The sequence below is a fragment of the Amia ocellicauda genome, chromosome 8 (genome assembly GCF_036373705.1).
Source record: "Amia ocellicauda isolate fAmiCal2 chromosome 8, fAmiCal2.hap1, whole genome shotgun sequence".
In the NCBI taxonomy this organism is placed as follows: Eukaryota; Metazoa; Chordata; class Actinopteri; order Amiiformes; family Amiidae; genus Amia; species Amia ocellicauda.
In genome coordinates, this window is record NC_089857.1 from 14,882,590 (window position 1) to 14,896,054 (window position 13,465).

The 13,465-nt window shown below is 40.6% G+C and overlaps 1 protein-coding gene across 3 annotated transcripts; it reads right to left on the reverse strand.

Annotated features, from left to right (window-relative positions):
* Positions 1–884: 884 nt before the first annotated feature.
* On the reverse strand, positions 885–11,419 carry tmem267 (transmembrane protein 267). Of its 3 annotated transcripts, XM_066712125.1 has the most exons (4): positions 11,344–11,385; positions 10,378–10,576; positions 8,084–8,490; positions 885–6,857 (listed from the first exon to the last, which is right to left on the reverse strand). In XM_066712125.1, the coding sequence occupies exons 3-4, from the start codon at positions 8,408–8,410 to the stop codon at positions 6,522–6,524; spliced, it is 663 nt and encodes a 220-aa protein (XP_066568222.1). In that variant the 5' UTR covers positions 8,411–8,490; positions 10,378–10,576; positions 11,344–11,385; the 3' UTR covers positions 885–6,521. The 3 variants fall into 3 exon arrangements, with proteins under 3 accessions (XP_066568222.1, XP_066568221.1, XP_066568224.1); XM_066712124.1 differs by lacking the exon at positions 10,378–10,576 and having other exon boundaries at positions 11,344–11,419; XM_066712127.1 differs by lacking the exons at positions 10,378–10,576; positions 11,344–11,385 and adding an exon at positions 8,578–10,348.
* Between the last annotated feature and the right edge of the window lie 2,046 nt (positions 11,420–13,465).

Below are 13,465 nucleotides of genomic sequence, written 5' to 3' on the forward strand. Positions count from 1 at the left end.
TTCCTTCCATAGGGATACGGTTGTTTTTTCTGTATCATATGTTGCATTGTGGGTATTTGCTTGATTTGTTGGCCTCACTGTTTGCATTGAAGGGGTGCCAACACATGTGGTATTCAATGGCCTTTATGCCTTCATTTACATACTGCCCAGGTTTCAATTAATTGTATAACACAACCTTGTTCATTTTGCTTTTGGAGAATATCACAGTGTGTTTAGAACCTGCCCAGTTCAATTAAAGAATAATCATAATCACATATCTGTTCAGGGATAAGAGGTGAGAGGTGTGTCTGATTAAGTTAGTTTGTTCCTTGCATGTTATTTAAACATTGGTAATCATGCTCAAAATCTCAATACAATTAGGTAATCTATTTCATAAATGTATACATTATTCTGTTAGGTCTGACAGTAGACCTTGAACTGTAGGCTGGAACAACTCTGTTATTTTGAAACAGTCAAAGCAGGGAGGCTTCTCTTTAAAAGCTATAAGCTGTTTTTATATTCTTTGGTACTAGTACTGAGAGACATTAATTGCTTGAATGGGTTTCTGTTTATACTGTTCATACATCTTCACAGGTTGAGGCCCCACAACCATAAACGGCAAGGAGAATCCCAGACACTAAACCTACGAATGTTCAGCACTGCAGCTTGTATGTAATAAGACTCTAGATTCTGTCTGTGTTCACAGGCAGTAAAACCACATAGGAAATAATTAGGATTACTAGAAAACCTTCTAAAACACACTGTGTTACCACTATGTTTTGAATACCCTTGTATTAATAATTTAAATAAGCGGTTCCCCCTTCTATTTGTAGATTTATTTGGACATTAAATTGCTGCTTTTGGACAGACTGGACTATTAACAAAAAAAAAATGCATAATATGCCTCAAGGGTAAAAACAAAGTTTATTTTGACAGAAAATTACACTGGAGGAAAATATATTTTTAAACCTTTGCTTCAGATTTGAAAATGAAGCGTAGGCTGCAGTGTCTCTAGCTTGCACTGGCAATCCTGGGTGTTACAATAATAGTGCAGATCTGAACATAGAACTGCAATGACACAACAGTACCAGTATTTCCACATACTAAAAATATCTAGGTCAGCGTTACGCTCCAATAATTCCTAATCTCAGGGCTCTGCCATTTACTGCTACATGGACTGTACACTTTAAATAAAATGTGATTGACATTTCCATTAAAATTGTATAATGTCCTGGAATATATATATCTCATCACCATCAGCCCATTCATCCACTGCTGGATGAAGGCCTCCCCAAGATGTTTCCACTTGCTTCGATCTACAGCATCTCTTTTCCAAGTCATGCCTTCAAAATGTATTTAATCTTCCCATGTTTTATGTCATCATATATATATATATATATATATATATATATATATATATATATACATACATTATCTTTTTTCTATTTAAAAAATAAATAAAATTACTATGTATGGCAAATGGGAATCAACCACAATAGCTGGGAGTGGGATTTAAATGTGACAGGTAAGAGCAAATTCACAGCAAATTGTCGGAGGTGTTGCTCTGGCCCCTGTGCGTTCTGTGAAGAACCTGGATGTCAGTTGAACTGTAATTCCACACAGGCAGACATGAAAGCTAACGTAATTTAATTGTAAAGCAGTCTTTCTGAGTGAATTGCACCAGCACAGATGGAGAATCTGGCCAAACGTCTGAAATGCAGTTGGCGTCAAGCTGCCTGAGATCGTGATAAGCATGCGTATGTCAAAGACTCATTTCTTCTCTCTTCTGAGAGTGTTTGCAGACACTTCTGGCCATAACTACTGGGTGTTTTGTTCTCAACAATGTGTTGACCTGGTAACACCCCCACAGTCCAAGGAATTTAACCTACTGTCCGCATTACACACATTCAAACTGAAAACGAAAAAACAAATACATTGCAACATCTTATTTAACCGAGTGGCTTCCTGACATTTAAAGTTTGGTACTTCAGTTGTATTATGTAAATACTGTATTGGGTGTTAAAAGATTATCTTATCTTACAAATGAACCATGCATTAATGTCAAACCGTGCTAGGTTATTTTCAGAAAAAATGAGAGTTGTAAATTAAGATACAGATAACCCCTTTCAGGAGTTATTCAAACATGTGTTGTTTGAAAAACAAGCTCAAACGACATGCAAGCTACAGGGCTTCACCAGCTGGGCCTTCACTAAATTCAGCGTAAGAAAGCAGAAAGCTACTTGTTGTTGGTGGCGGTGTTGGTTTTGCTTATTTTTTTTCAAAATATACTAAGCTAAACCAGATGCAATAAAGAACAGTTCACTCATCTAGGTACTTCCCCTTTTTGTTTGCTCAAGGTGGCTCGTTTATCTGTATGCCTTCAGTTATAAATATATCATATAGTGTCTGTCCTGAATCGTTATCACAGCAATGATGCTGACACTTGTGTTAAGCCCACGAATAGTACTGCACTTAGGAGATGCATCCAGAATATGGTCTGTTGGGCATTTTCCATTCAGTTGTGACACTCAGTCAACCTTCCTGTGTGAAGCTATTAATATTGGGCTCTGTGGCTCAAAGCTATTCAACTTCAAATGCAAGACTCCTTTTCATGTGCACTGTGTGGGGTAACGGAGTATCCCAAAATGTCAAGCTAGAGCAGCCTTTGTCTCTTCTGGGATTTCACACAGAATACCATTTTTTCTTTTGTCTATGCACTGCAATAAGGAGACAGCTGAGGAAATTCTGGCGGAATTGGAACCTAGACAGTGGGGATCCAAGTTAGTTAATGACCTGGTTGATTATATTTGAGCATTTTAGTTCAACCAGCTCTTGTAATTCAATTAAATCACAATTGGCTTCAAGAACTGTCTTATAACGAAATAGACTTGAGAATGACACCTTTCCAGGTACAGAACCAGAAAGACAAAGATGCCAGCATTGAAAGTGTTTAGCTAAGAATACATTTTTAGCAGGTCATTGCACATTGTTTTAGACACTTATGTAATATCATAGAGGAATATGAATTGTATTCTATTGTGTAGCATCACCTTAAAGGGGTTAGGAAGGCCAAAGTCACGGAGAACCAGAATCTTTTCATTTTCCTTCTGAACGAACTCTGAATTGCTACACTGGACTAATTATTTGCTGAAGTAGTGAGTTAACCTCATGGACATGTGACACTTGCAGGAGTGCAGCTCTCCAGGCACAGATCCCGTCTGATAGGCTGCACCGAAAGAAGGCATTGCCAGAACGGGAACCGCAAGCAGCTAATTCCCCTTGATCGGCACAAGTCTGAGACGTGTTCTTGCAGGTTCCAGAGTGGTGAGCAACAGAGTGGAATGTCAATAGAGATGGATGTGCTTTTACGCATCCTGGATCAGTCTGCTATCATTCAACGCTGCCTCCTCCTGTCAAGCACATCTTCAGCGGGGGGGGGGGGGTTGCTTAAATCTGCAAGCAGCACGACGCAAGATCATTTCATTAAGATGCTGGAAGTGTGCCACAGAGGTGAAGAAAGAAAAAACAGCAACCGTTCTTGCCTGCCAGCTAACCGAGCTATCCATTTTGAGAAAGATTAATGCTGAAGGAACCCAGTCAGCTCCTGCCTGTCTCTGTTTCTGCTTCCTCGCACCTTCACTAACAAGAGCCAGTCAGGCATTGACACTGTACCTGACACCTACATCATACAAATGTTACCATCATTTGCGAATATGAAACAAATCAAAACTGGGACTTCTTTGGGGGAAACCCTGATAAAGAATCCCAGCACCAGAAATGTCATTCACTTTGCTGTAGACGTTGGAGAAAATTCCCTGCATTTATACACAATTATACATAACATGCATTATGCAATTATACATAAAATATTGTGAAATATTCTAACAGTTGTAAGACTAGATTAGGGTAAAGGGAAAATGCAAAGAAATAAAATAAGTAGTGGAGCTGGGCCTGCTATTCTCTTCTTGGCATTATTCTATTCACCTCCTGCCATTAGTTTGAACCAATCTCCCAGTTACTGAATTGGTCCGATTTGCTGACTGAATGCACTGAACACTTCTCCCAAGGCTGCAAATTACGTTAGTAGTACACCTTGAATCAAAACAAGGGAATCACAGGGCGTGGGTTTACCTGGGCACTTTTGCAGGGAGCAGTGATTCTCCATGGTGTAGTTCTTTGAGGTGTAGTTTAGATTGACCCCTTGGATGAATATTGATGGGTGGCAAATTCAATAGGGATGTCTGCCTGCATATCCCAACGGTAAACTGTTCATTGGCATTACTTTAAATGCTGCAAACAAATATAAGTAAACTACCGAGATGGCGTTCTCTGGGAGGGCGTATGGAACAACACAGCTTATTGGTGATTGACAATTCGAACAGAACAACAGCTGCAAGAGTTACTATAGGTTAATTAGCACTGTGGGAAGTAATAAGAGGTAGTTCTCACTAACAGAATCAGTTTCCTCTCATTTCTTTCCACAGTGCTAATTAATCAACAGAAACTTGCAGCTGTTCTTCAACTTTACATGCCAGTCAGCAGCATTCTGTATCCTGCCTCAAACAAACAATCGTTGGGAGAATAATTTTGCGCTGTATGAAGTATTTAGACGAATGACAGTTCCTCAGGTCACACCACCTACACAAGCATAATGAGACAATGATTACTATCTGACCTTGTCATTGGTTTTGTAGTTAGTATGAGATAAGCTCGGCAAGAACATTTTTGTTTTCCACACAGACTACAGCGATCCAGTATAGAACCCATTCTCAATCTCTAACACTTAAAGGCACCTATTCTGAGGTGATGACATCTGCGAATATCGGGTTTAAAAACAGAATGCCTTGTGATTTCCATTTCACTCAGAACAGGAACACTGCCTTTTCTGAAGTCTCCCAGAATAGGGGTGCAAGGCAGAAGATTCAAGAATGAAACCCTCATAATGGCGAGGGGGGAATAATGAAATACAAAAATATCATGGAGGCATGTTGAGAAGGAAACTGTTCTCAGAAACTGTTCAAAATGAATGGTTTGATATCTGTGTACATTTTCTAAACAGGTGCCCGAACAGTGCCTGTGCCATCTTACTCATTAGACAAACCGAGAGCATCCTGACTGTTCATTTAAGTACTATGTCACAAAATTACCAATCCCAGATCAGAGTTAGAAGAAAGAAGCTGGGGGTTAGAAGACCAATCAATGTGTGAGGCAACACAACACCTTGAACCATTGCCATCGGGCAATTCTGGCAAATTCTGGTTAAAAGTCCAGGGCCGGTTTTTGGTCCCAGTCCGCCCCTGCCTTGAACTCACTTTGAGGCAGTATATAGCGGTTATCTTTTGTGCCTTAGGAAAGCAAGACCATCACCAAATCAACTTTTCCTGGAAGTGTATTTTATTCCAGGTACAATTTTATAAACACCCAGAAATAAATGACCACTGTGATCTTATCCATAAGTATCAGTAATTCTCACACACACAAACAAAATGACAAACAATGCAAGTGAAAGTTTTTCTTAAAATGAGATGCATAAATAAATATGTGCAAAGGTCAATTCAAACCCTGCATGATTAGAAACACACATCCTGTGTGTTGGGCCCTTGTTGGCCCAGTAATGCCATCCTTAGGGCCATAAATCACGAGCCAACATCATATTACTCTGTGGAATAAATATAGCTGAAAACCTTGATCAGTTGACATACAACCAGGGTCCAACATTACTAAACACAACTGAACCCTAATAATACTAGATCAGAAAAAGTAAAACAGTGAAGCTGTACAGTTTCATGGGAAGGAGGGCCATTTCCTAGATATAAAAATCTGTCTTTCAAGCTGTGATCCACCATTGGAAAGCTCTTCTTTTAATAGGTTTATAACTGTAAACATAGCATGTATGAGATTGTTTGCTCTAAGTGAAGACTTCTGAAATCCTCTAATGAAAAACAGAAGCTGGATATCCTTATGCAAATAAATCAATGGGGAAAAGGATGATGTCAGGCAGCTGTTTGATAGACATGATAGACATTGATTTCTACAGGATCAAGTATGAGTAATGATTATTTTTTCCAAACCCATTACACAGACATCTAATATTATGGATCCTCAATAAAAACTGGCCAGGGAACATGAAAATGACCGGACTCACTCCTAACAGTGTCTCTTGGAACATCATAATCTCAAAATATGTTAAAAGACAAGTAAATCGCTTAGAATAACTGCCAAAACACAGGTGTACCTATGTGCTCCTGGTACATAGTGTCAAAAACATGGTTGGCCATCAACTATGAAACATCGTCCCAGTTCTTCAGGCCGAACTGCTCTCCCCATAGTGTTCACGAACGCTGCCCCCAAACAGTTTCCCTTTAAGTGAAAGCTTTAAGACTCAAGAGTGCTGCGTCGAGATCTTCACAGGGAAGAAAATGAAAGAGCGAGAATACCCATAGAGACACCGTTAGACTGAGGCGAAGGTGGTTCCACGATACAATACAAAGGGAGCACCGTGAAGCAGTGTGGACGAGGTACTCTCTGGCATAGGCTGCCCCTCAGACGTCTATGGAAATGCCGTGCTTGGTCGAGATCATGTCTCTGGTGCCGGTCAGGTACATGAGCACTGAACACAGGTGAGGTAAGGTGGCAGTGATGGCAATGTGCAGCCAGTAAGGGACAGGGGCCGTGTTCCCGAAAGGACAGACCCACAGCCCATGGCGGACGCCATCCCGGATGTGATGGGAAGCCAGGGAGATGAAGACCATCCAGGGCAGGAAGCACCAGGAGTCCTTCAGCCTGCACACCCACATGAGGAACTTGAGGGAGAAGGCCAGCGCTGGGATGAGTGAGGAGCAGTGCAAGGGCGGCCGGTGAGGGAGATTCAGCGCAGCCTGGGAAAGAGACCAAAACAAATCGAATTCATGAAGTTTCCTAGACGCTAGTGGTGGCCACCCCAGTTCCTGGAGAGCCACAATCCTATAGGTATTACAGGGCTATCTGAATCATCGGTTTCTGAATACCTCAAACACACAGGGAGACTAATAAAGTCTGATAACAGGATCAATTAAGTTAATGGTTTAACCAAAAATCAGAAGACACTGTGGTAGGACCAGGGTAAGCTATATGCTATGATGTAGTTAATTCTTGGTGTTGGGGAAATTTCAAACCCTTCATGTGGCTTTTATAGACATAACCCAGTTCCCCACCTTGGATTTACAGAGTTTTTTTGGGGACAGCTGGTTACCATATGCCTGTGCAGATCTTTGAAACCCGCGTTCTGGCTGTCCAATTGTGATATTCTGTGACCTTCTGTTTGGAAATCTCATTACAGCCAAAGATAAGAATGTCAAGTTCCGTCATTTTTTCCAAATAAGAATGTGGAGAGTGATATCCAGATTCATATGGGGGGAAAAAAGAAAAGAAAAACAAACTAAAACATGGTCATTTCGCAGTGGCATGTATCCATTTGAGACTTACTGAAGCTACAGGACTTATGCATGAATGGAACAGTCATTTATAGTTAGGCCTCTACGTATCAGCCACTGATTAAATGGTGGAGTCAGAGAATGAACTAGGATCCTTTTGGGAACATTTTCTTTAACCACTACACCAGTTATCTTTTATTAATATGCAACCGCTATACTTATTAAACTGCTATGACAGAACACTTCAAAGCATTTTTTTGGGGGTCTGTTCCCTGACTTGTGCCATTAATCTTCCTTGCCCAAAAAAACACATTGTAAATGGTAATCTCATGAAAATGTAATCAACTTTTTATGAATGCATGAGTCTGCTTAGCAAACAAACAGCAACCTAACTCTAATGCACAGGGGACCGAAAGAGGCCAAACAATGAGTCATAGTTACTGTCAATAACCAACTGGCACAAAGTTAAAGCAAAACACGACGCTCCTATAGCAATAATTCTACAGCTTATGAAATGATTCTTGGGATAGCTGGACACAGGTTAGAATCAATGCTTGGGCAGTGGAGGGGAGATACTCAACCAAGGATGTAACAACTCAAACTCCTCACATATCTGTTCTAATTAAGCAATTAACCTCAATAATCTTTTTCACAGTAGCAGCTCTCTTCGAGAGCACAGAGAGCAGACTTACTTTTAGAGACAGAGAGCCAGCTAGGAAAAAGTGGTCTAGATCGATGACTGAAGCCAGAAACCCAGCAAAGACGACTTCATAGAAGTCACTCCTCTTCCTGAGCCCAATGACAATGGCCCAGGACCACAGGCCCACCATCCCGTGCACCGCGTTGTCCGAGACCGCCCGCAGCCACTCGTGGTGCTGGACGAAGGAAAACTGCAAGAACCTATCAGCAAAAAAGCAGAACATCCCCAGTCCTGTGCTGGCAATGACAGAGGCTGTGCTGAAAGTCTGGAGAAGAGCCCGAGCCTTCTCCGTCTCGGTGGCCATGTTGAGAGCAGCCATAGCGAGCGACGCCGTTTGCAACTGGGGTTGAATTAGCTCCACGGCAGGCTTCTTCCATGGCAATTCAGCGCTGAATCATTCTGGAACACAAACAAAACGGGACAACTGTGGATGCCGTGCAGCTCAAAAGCTCCCGGGCTTTAGGCAAACCCCTCACTTCTGCTCACTATATGATTTAGAAACGCCAGTTCAGACAGCATTTCTTCTTCTGTAAGGACAGCGGCTGGCGATGCCTTTCGGATTGCGTACATCAGGTTTGCCTATGGATTGAACAAGAAGGACAAAAAAGAAATCCCTCAAATAAGCCAACCTGGCGTAAGGTTTTAGTAAATGTATCCACGTAAGCTGTGTATAGATTTTTCTATGCCACTACTCTAAGACCTATTAGGCAATGGAAATACATTTTCTAGCATGGTTATCAAGAAGACTATTTCTTTGCGGAAAGTAAACAAAAAAACAATACAAATAATACAAAATAAAAAGATAGCAACTATAGCAGTACCAAGCACAAAACTCAAGTGGCAAACTCTAGCAAAGATTATACAATTATTAATATTTTGAGATGAACTCTGCTCTATTCAACATTAGGCTTAATAAATGTTTGCTTGTTTTGTACCTATGTCGTCTTGAAGCATCTCTTTACAAAACATTGTAGCTAGTCATTGGACAGTTTTTAAATTTGATTTTCCTCTTTATGGAACAACAATAAAGCAATAGGGTTTATAATAATGCAATTTGCTGTGAAACTGGTACCACTGCAATAATTCATAATTCAGTGGCTATAGGAGCAAAAGGTTATATTATATGATTGAATGAATGAGAGTCCCCTTGGCCTGTATATTTTGAAATCCTATTAAATGACATCCTGTAAAAAGCCAATTCCTTTTCTAAATGTCACTGAATGCAATGCATATTATAGAATAATAGAGTATTTCAATACATCACATACACACAAACAGTGTCCCCTATTTGACTGAGCATGCTCTGTAAATGTGTAAGGGCTGTTTCTTGGTTTGTTTGCTCCCCCTCCCATAAATACCACTAGTTCATGCTGCCTTTTATATTCGCATGTGTGCACTCTCTCGGGTTGTAAGGGTAAATTGTGAATGATGTATCCCTATGAACATCTGTCTACCTTAAAAGGAAGGTTACATTTCAAGTTCAGGCCAGTCACACATTAGTTCAGTTCTTAAGAATCAGTTTTCCTCAGAGCTAGCTGTTGTCAGGGCCAAAACTGAAGTGACAGTTGAGACATACATGTGTGCACACCTACAACACTAACAACTGGAAAAAAATAACAATACCTTTGTAATATTTCTAAGAAAGATAAAAAATCCCTCCACACAGCAGTATGATGAACATACATGTATTGGTGGTGAAAGAGCGTTAGTTTAGTGTCTACACAATTATTTGGTACTGTGTTTGTCCCCCACTGGAATGTGCATTTTCTAGAATATTCTCTTCTAGAAAGCTTTGAAATGGAAACGCAGAGGGCATGTTTGATGCTGCTTAGAAGTGAATGCACCCATTTTGACATTTTTCCCATTTACACCACTTATTGTGGCAAGTTATGTTTTAACATTCATTCCATTGTGTTAACATGCAGATGGCGAAATGAAAGTTAAGGGGCTGTTTTATCAAGCCATGATTATGAGAATCGGGACTACAGTTAAATTAATGAATTAATTAATTAAAGCACAAATTTTAAGATGGATGCACTGCTCTTGCACATTAATTAATTAATACTCTAATGTAGTGATGGACTTGACATCAAGCTCTGGGGCATAAGGAATGAAGATGACAAACATTCATGGATGCACGACTCGCAATGTGTGACACAATGCGGAGTAGAAGCAAGTGCAATCACATAACAAAAGGGGGGGTAACAAAACAAATGCATTTTCTATGACACAAATGTTTGAACATTGCATTATGAACATTAGACAAAGCAGGAGTGCAATCTTTACCTGTCACTTTGTTACTGTTATCCTGCTTTGTGCCTTTATTTTGTCTGGGGTTTCTACTGGCCCAGTTTCATTTTCCATATAGTCCTGTCTTAAATGGTTTTAGATTAGGCCCTGCCCGGTTGATAGATGAGCATCACCTGCCTTAGTCCTCAGTGCTGCCGTTTCAATGGCACTAGGGCTCACACAGCCTGGATGGGAACTGCAGGGGTAAAGCGGGGACAATGGGACACGGCTGCTTTCACACACACTGGTTTCACTGGTCTTGGTTCCCCATGTAAAATAACAGAGGAGTCCAAGACCAGGGCTAATCCAGGTCCAGCCCATAGGATTACAGAAAGCTTTGGTATAGCCTGGGCTCATTCATTTCCATCAAACACTGTTCAGGGATAATAATACAGATACTGAGAAGACTGTAAAACAGGCACCACAGGGAACCAGATAAAATATTAGCTATGCATGCATAACTAAACACATGCTATGCTTTTGCTAATTATTGAATTGGTCTCTTTAGGGATAAATATGCACAATTTACGAAATCACACAATGTCTGTTAATCACATGCAGCGCAGGGATGTGTGCTCACGGTCCACATCAAACCCAAATCCGGGAAATAATAATCACATCCTTAATGTACACCTATACTGTCTTTTGCTAGCGTTATATCGGCAATCAAAGCTCCAAGGCAGCCTGTGCTTCACAATGGGAGGAAGACGCATCCCTCAATGACAAGAAAAAGTATGAGCAAAAGGCATCTGACATATTGACAATACAAAAACGACAGTGTTACATTTCACTGGCAGGGCAAGTGAATTAAGGGTCGAAACTAGATATTTGACACTGGATCTGACTTGGAATACGGATACTTAGGTTGGATTTGAACACGACTACACGACTGGCATCAATGTGCCACACACACACACACACACACACACACACACAATACTGAGACAAGGCTGATATACTCACCTCCTATGCCTACCTGCGCCGTCTGCACAGCCCTGCACACGACTCGCCTTCGACCAGGGAAGCACACGTACCCGCCTCCGCTAGACACTCATTGGTCGCATTTGTATTCCAGTCCCAGTTGATTGGTGGACGTGGACGTCAGTCAGCAATTCCGGAAGCTGCATGGAGAGGAACAAGGGCGCGCTCGTGTGGCGCAGATGTCCGCAGGTCTGCGCGGATCTGCGCGGCTGCACCAATGGGATGGGCTGGATTCTGCAGATCTGCGCTACAAGAACACGACCCAAAAGCTGTTCGCTATCTGCACAGAATGTCCCACGTGGCGGCGACATGCAACTGCGAGAGCCAAATTAATTAATTTAGACAAGAACTGTGCTTGTTCTGCTCACCTTCTTGTTTCATGTGTTACTGCTCATCTGGACAATAAAAAAGCAAGGCCACTGCAATACTGAAATGAACAATAATGCATGCATACATACATACATACATACATACATACATACATTCTGATATAAGAGCCTTGCATTCTCTAATAACTCTGGAGATTAGGTTATCTAATCCCTCTTTGATGCAGTTTACACTGTATAATTGGAAACCCAATTCATGTGAAACCAGCTCAGTTTAATCTGGGGGAAATCAGAATTGCACATGAAACTACTTGACATTAGAATTGATTGAGTACGTCAGTGTATTTTTTGTTTAAATGTAATTGTGCATTAGCTTTAAAGTGTGCACATAATTTCAAAGAGGGCATAGACAGTGCCCTTTAGTATCAGGTGCCATTGCCAGCTGGGTGGCCTGGCTGAAAATAGAGAGTAGTGTATCAACTGCCATAAGCAACAAGGCTGTTGAAGACATGCCAACCTTGAAGGATTGATATGGGTGTGCCTGTTTGAAGGTGCAAACCAACAAAGTGAAATTGTATCTGCTGTATTACATCCCCATTGCTTTTTAGTGCCTTCACCTGAGTTCAGGGTGGAGCTCAGCATCTGTATCAGCCTGCGTGTGAGAACATGCTGTCTTTTTCTCTTGCAAGATATTTATTATCATTATGGCACTTGAAAGCTCTGGGCTTTCTAATGAGCTATGAACCAACACCTTGCATTTTTAAATGAATTAATAAAGTTGATCTAAAGTCTGATGCCCTGAAAAAAAAAATAAAGATCCATAGAAATAGTATCAGGTTAGTGTCTGTGCCAGTAACTATGTACATCAGAAGCTGCGACATTATAGTATGTATTAATAGTAGTGAATAGTATTGTAGGCTACAATGTATATGTATATCAGTCATCAGTTTCTCCTTCATTAAAGGCCTGTGTAGTACAGGGGTCGTGTCTTACTGTGTTTCCAAGCTTACAATATATTACAATGTATCTACCATGGTACATCAGACAACACTTTACCATATTTAACCATGTGTTTACTATGGTTAATTATACTTTACCACATGTTTACCATGCTAGACCACAGTACATCGTCCTGTATTTTACAACAGTAAACACTTTGTTTCTTCCTTACTGGGCTCCTATTTGCAAATTATAAGGGGGTTATGCAGTAAAAACAGCTTCATTACCAATGGGGTATTTCCACTACTACTACTACTACTACTACTACTACTACTACTACTACTACTACTACTAATAATAATAATAATAATAATAATAATAATAATACTTACATAAACTTATAGTAACATGTATCATGAATATGAACATACCTGCTATACTACAGCTACTAACCTATTTCCTTTTATATAGAGTACTACTGATGCATACTACTTCCTAACCTAAATTCTACTACTACTACTTCGATTACACTAACCCTGATATTAACCTGCATACTACCATCAAAATAATACACATCCAGGAATATGTCATGCAAAAAGTGCTGTCACATTCAGACACAGTATCTTCAGAAACTTGATTTGCAGTACTCACTGTTTCTACATAATTTATCATAGCTAGCGACAGATACCCGCCAATAGGAAATAACGGGTAACAGACTGCATGGCCGCGATGCCATTCTTTTCCACACGGGGGCAGCAGAACACTTCGCACTTACTATGAAACAGAGCTCTGTTCCAGAATGACAATGTCAGCTACTTGGTCATAATGTGAATATACTG

Coding starts and splice junctions, on each gene's coding strand:
- tmem267 (XM_066712124.1), bottom strand. CDS start 8,410: ATGGCTGCTCTCAACATGGCCACCGAGACGGAGAAGGCTCGGGCTCTT. Junction 6,858..8,083: donor CTGGCTCTCTGTCTCTAAAA/GTAAGTCTGCTC, acceptor TCTCTTTCCCAG/GCTGCGCTGAATCTCCCTCA.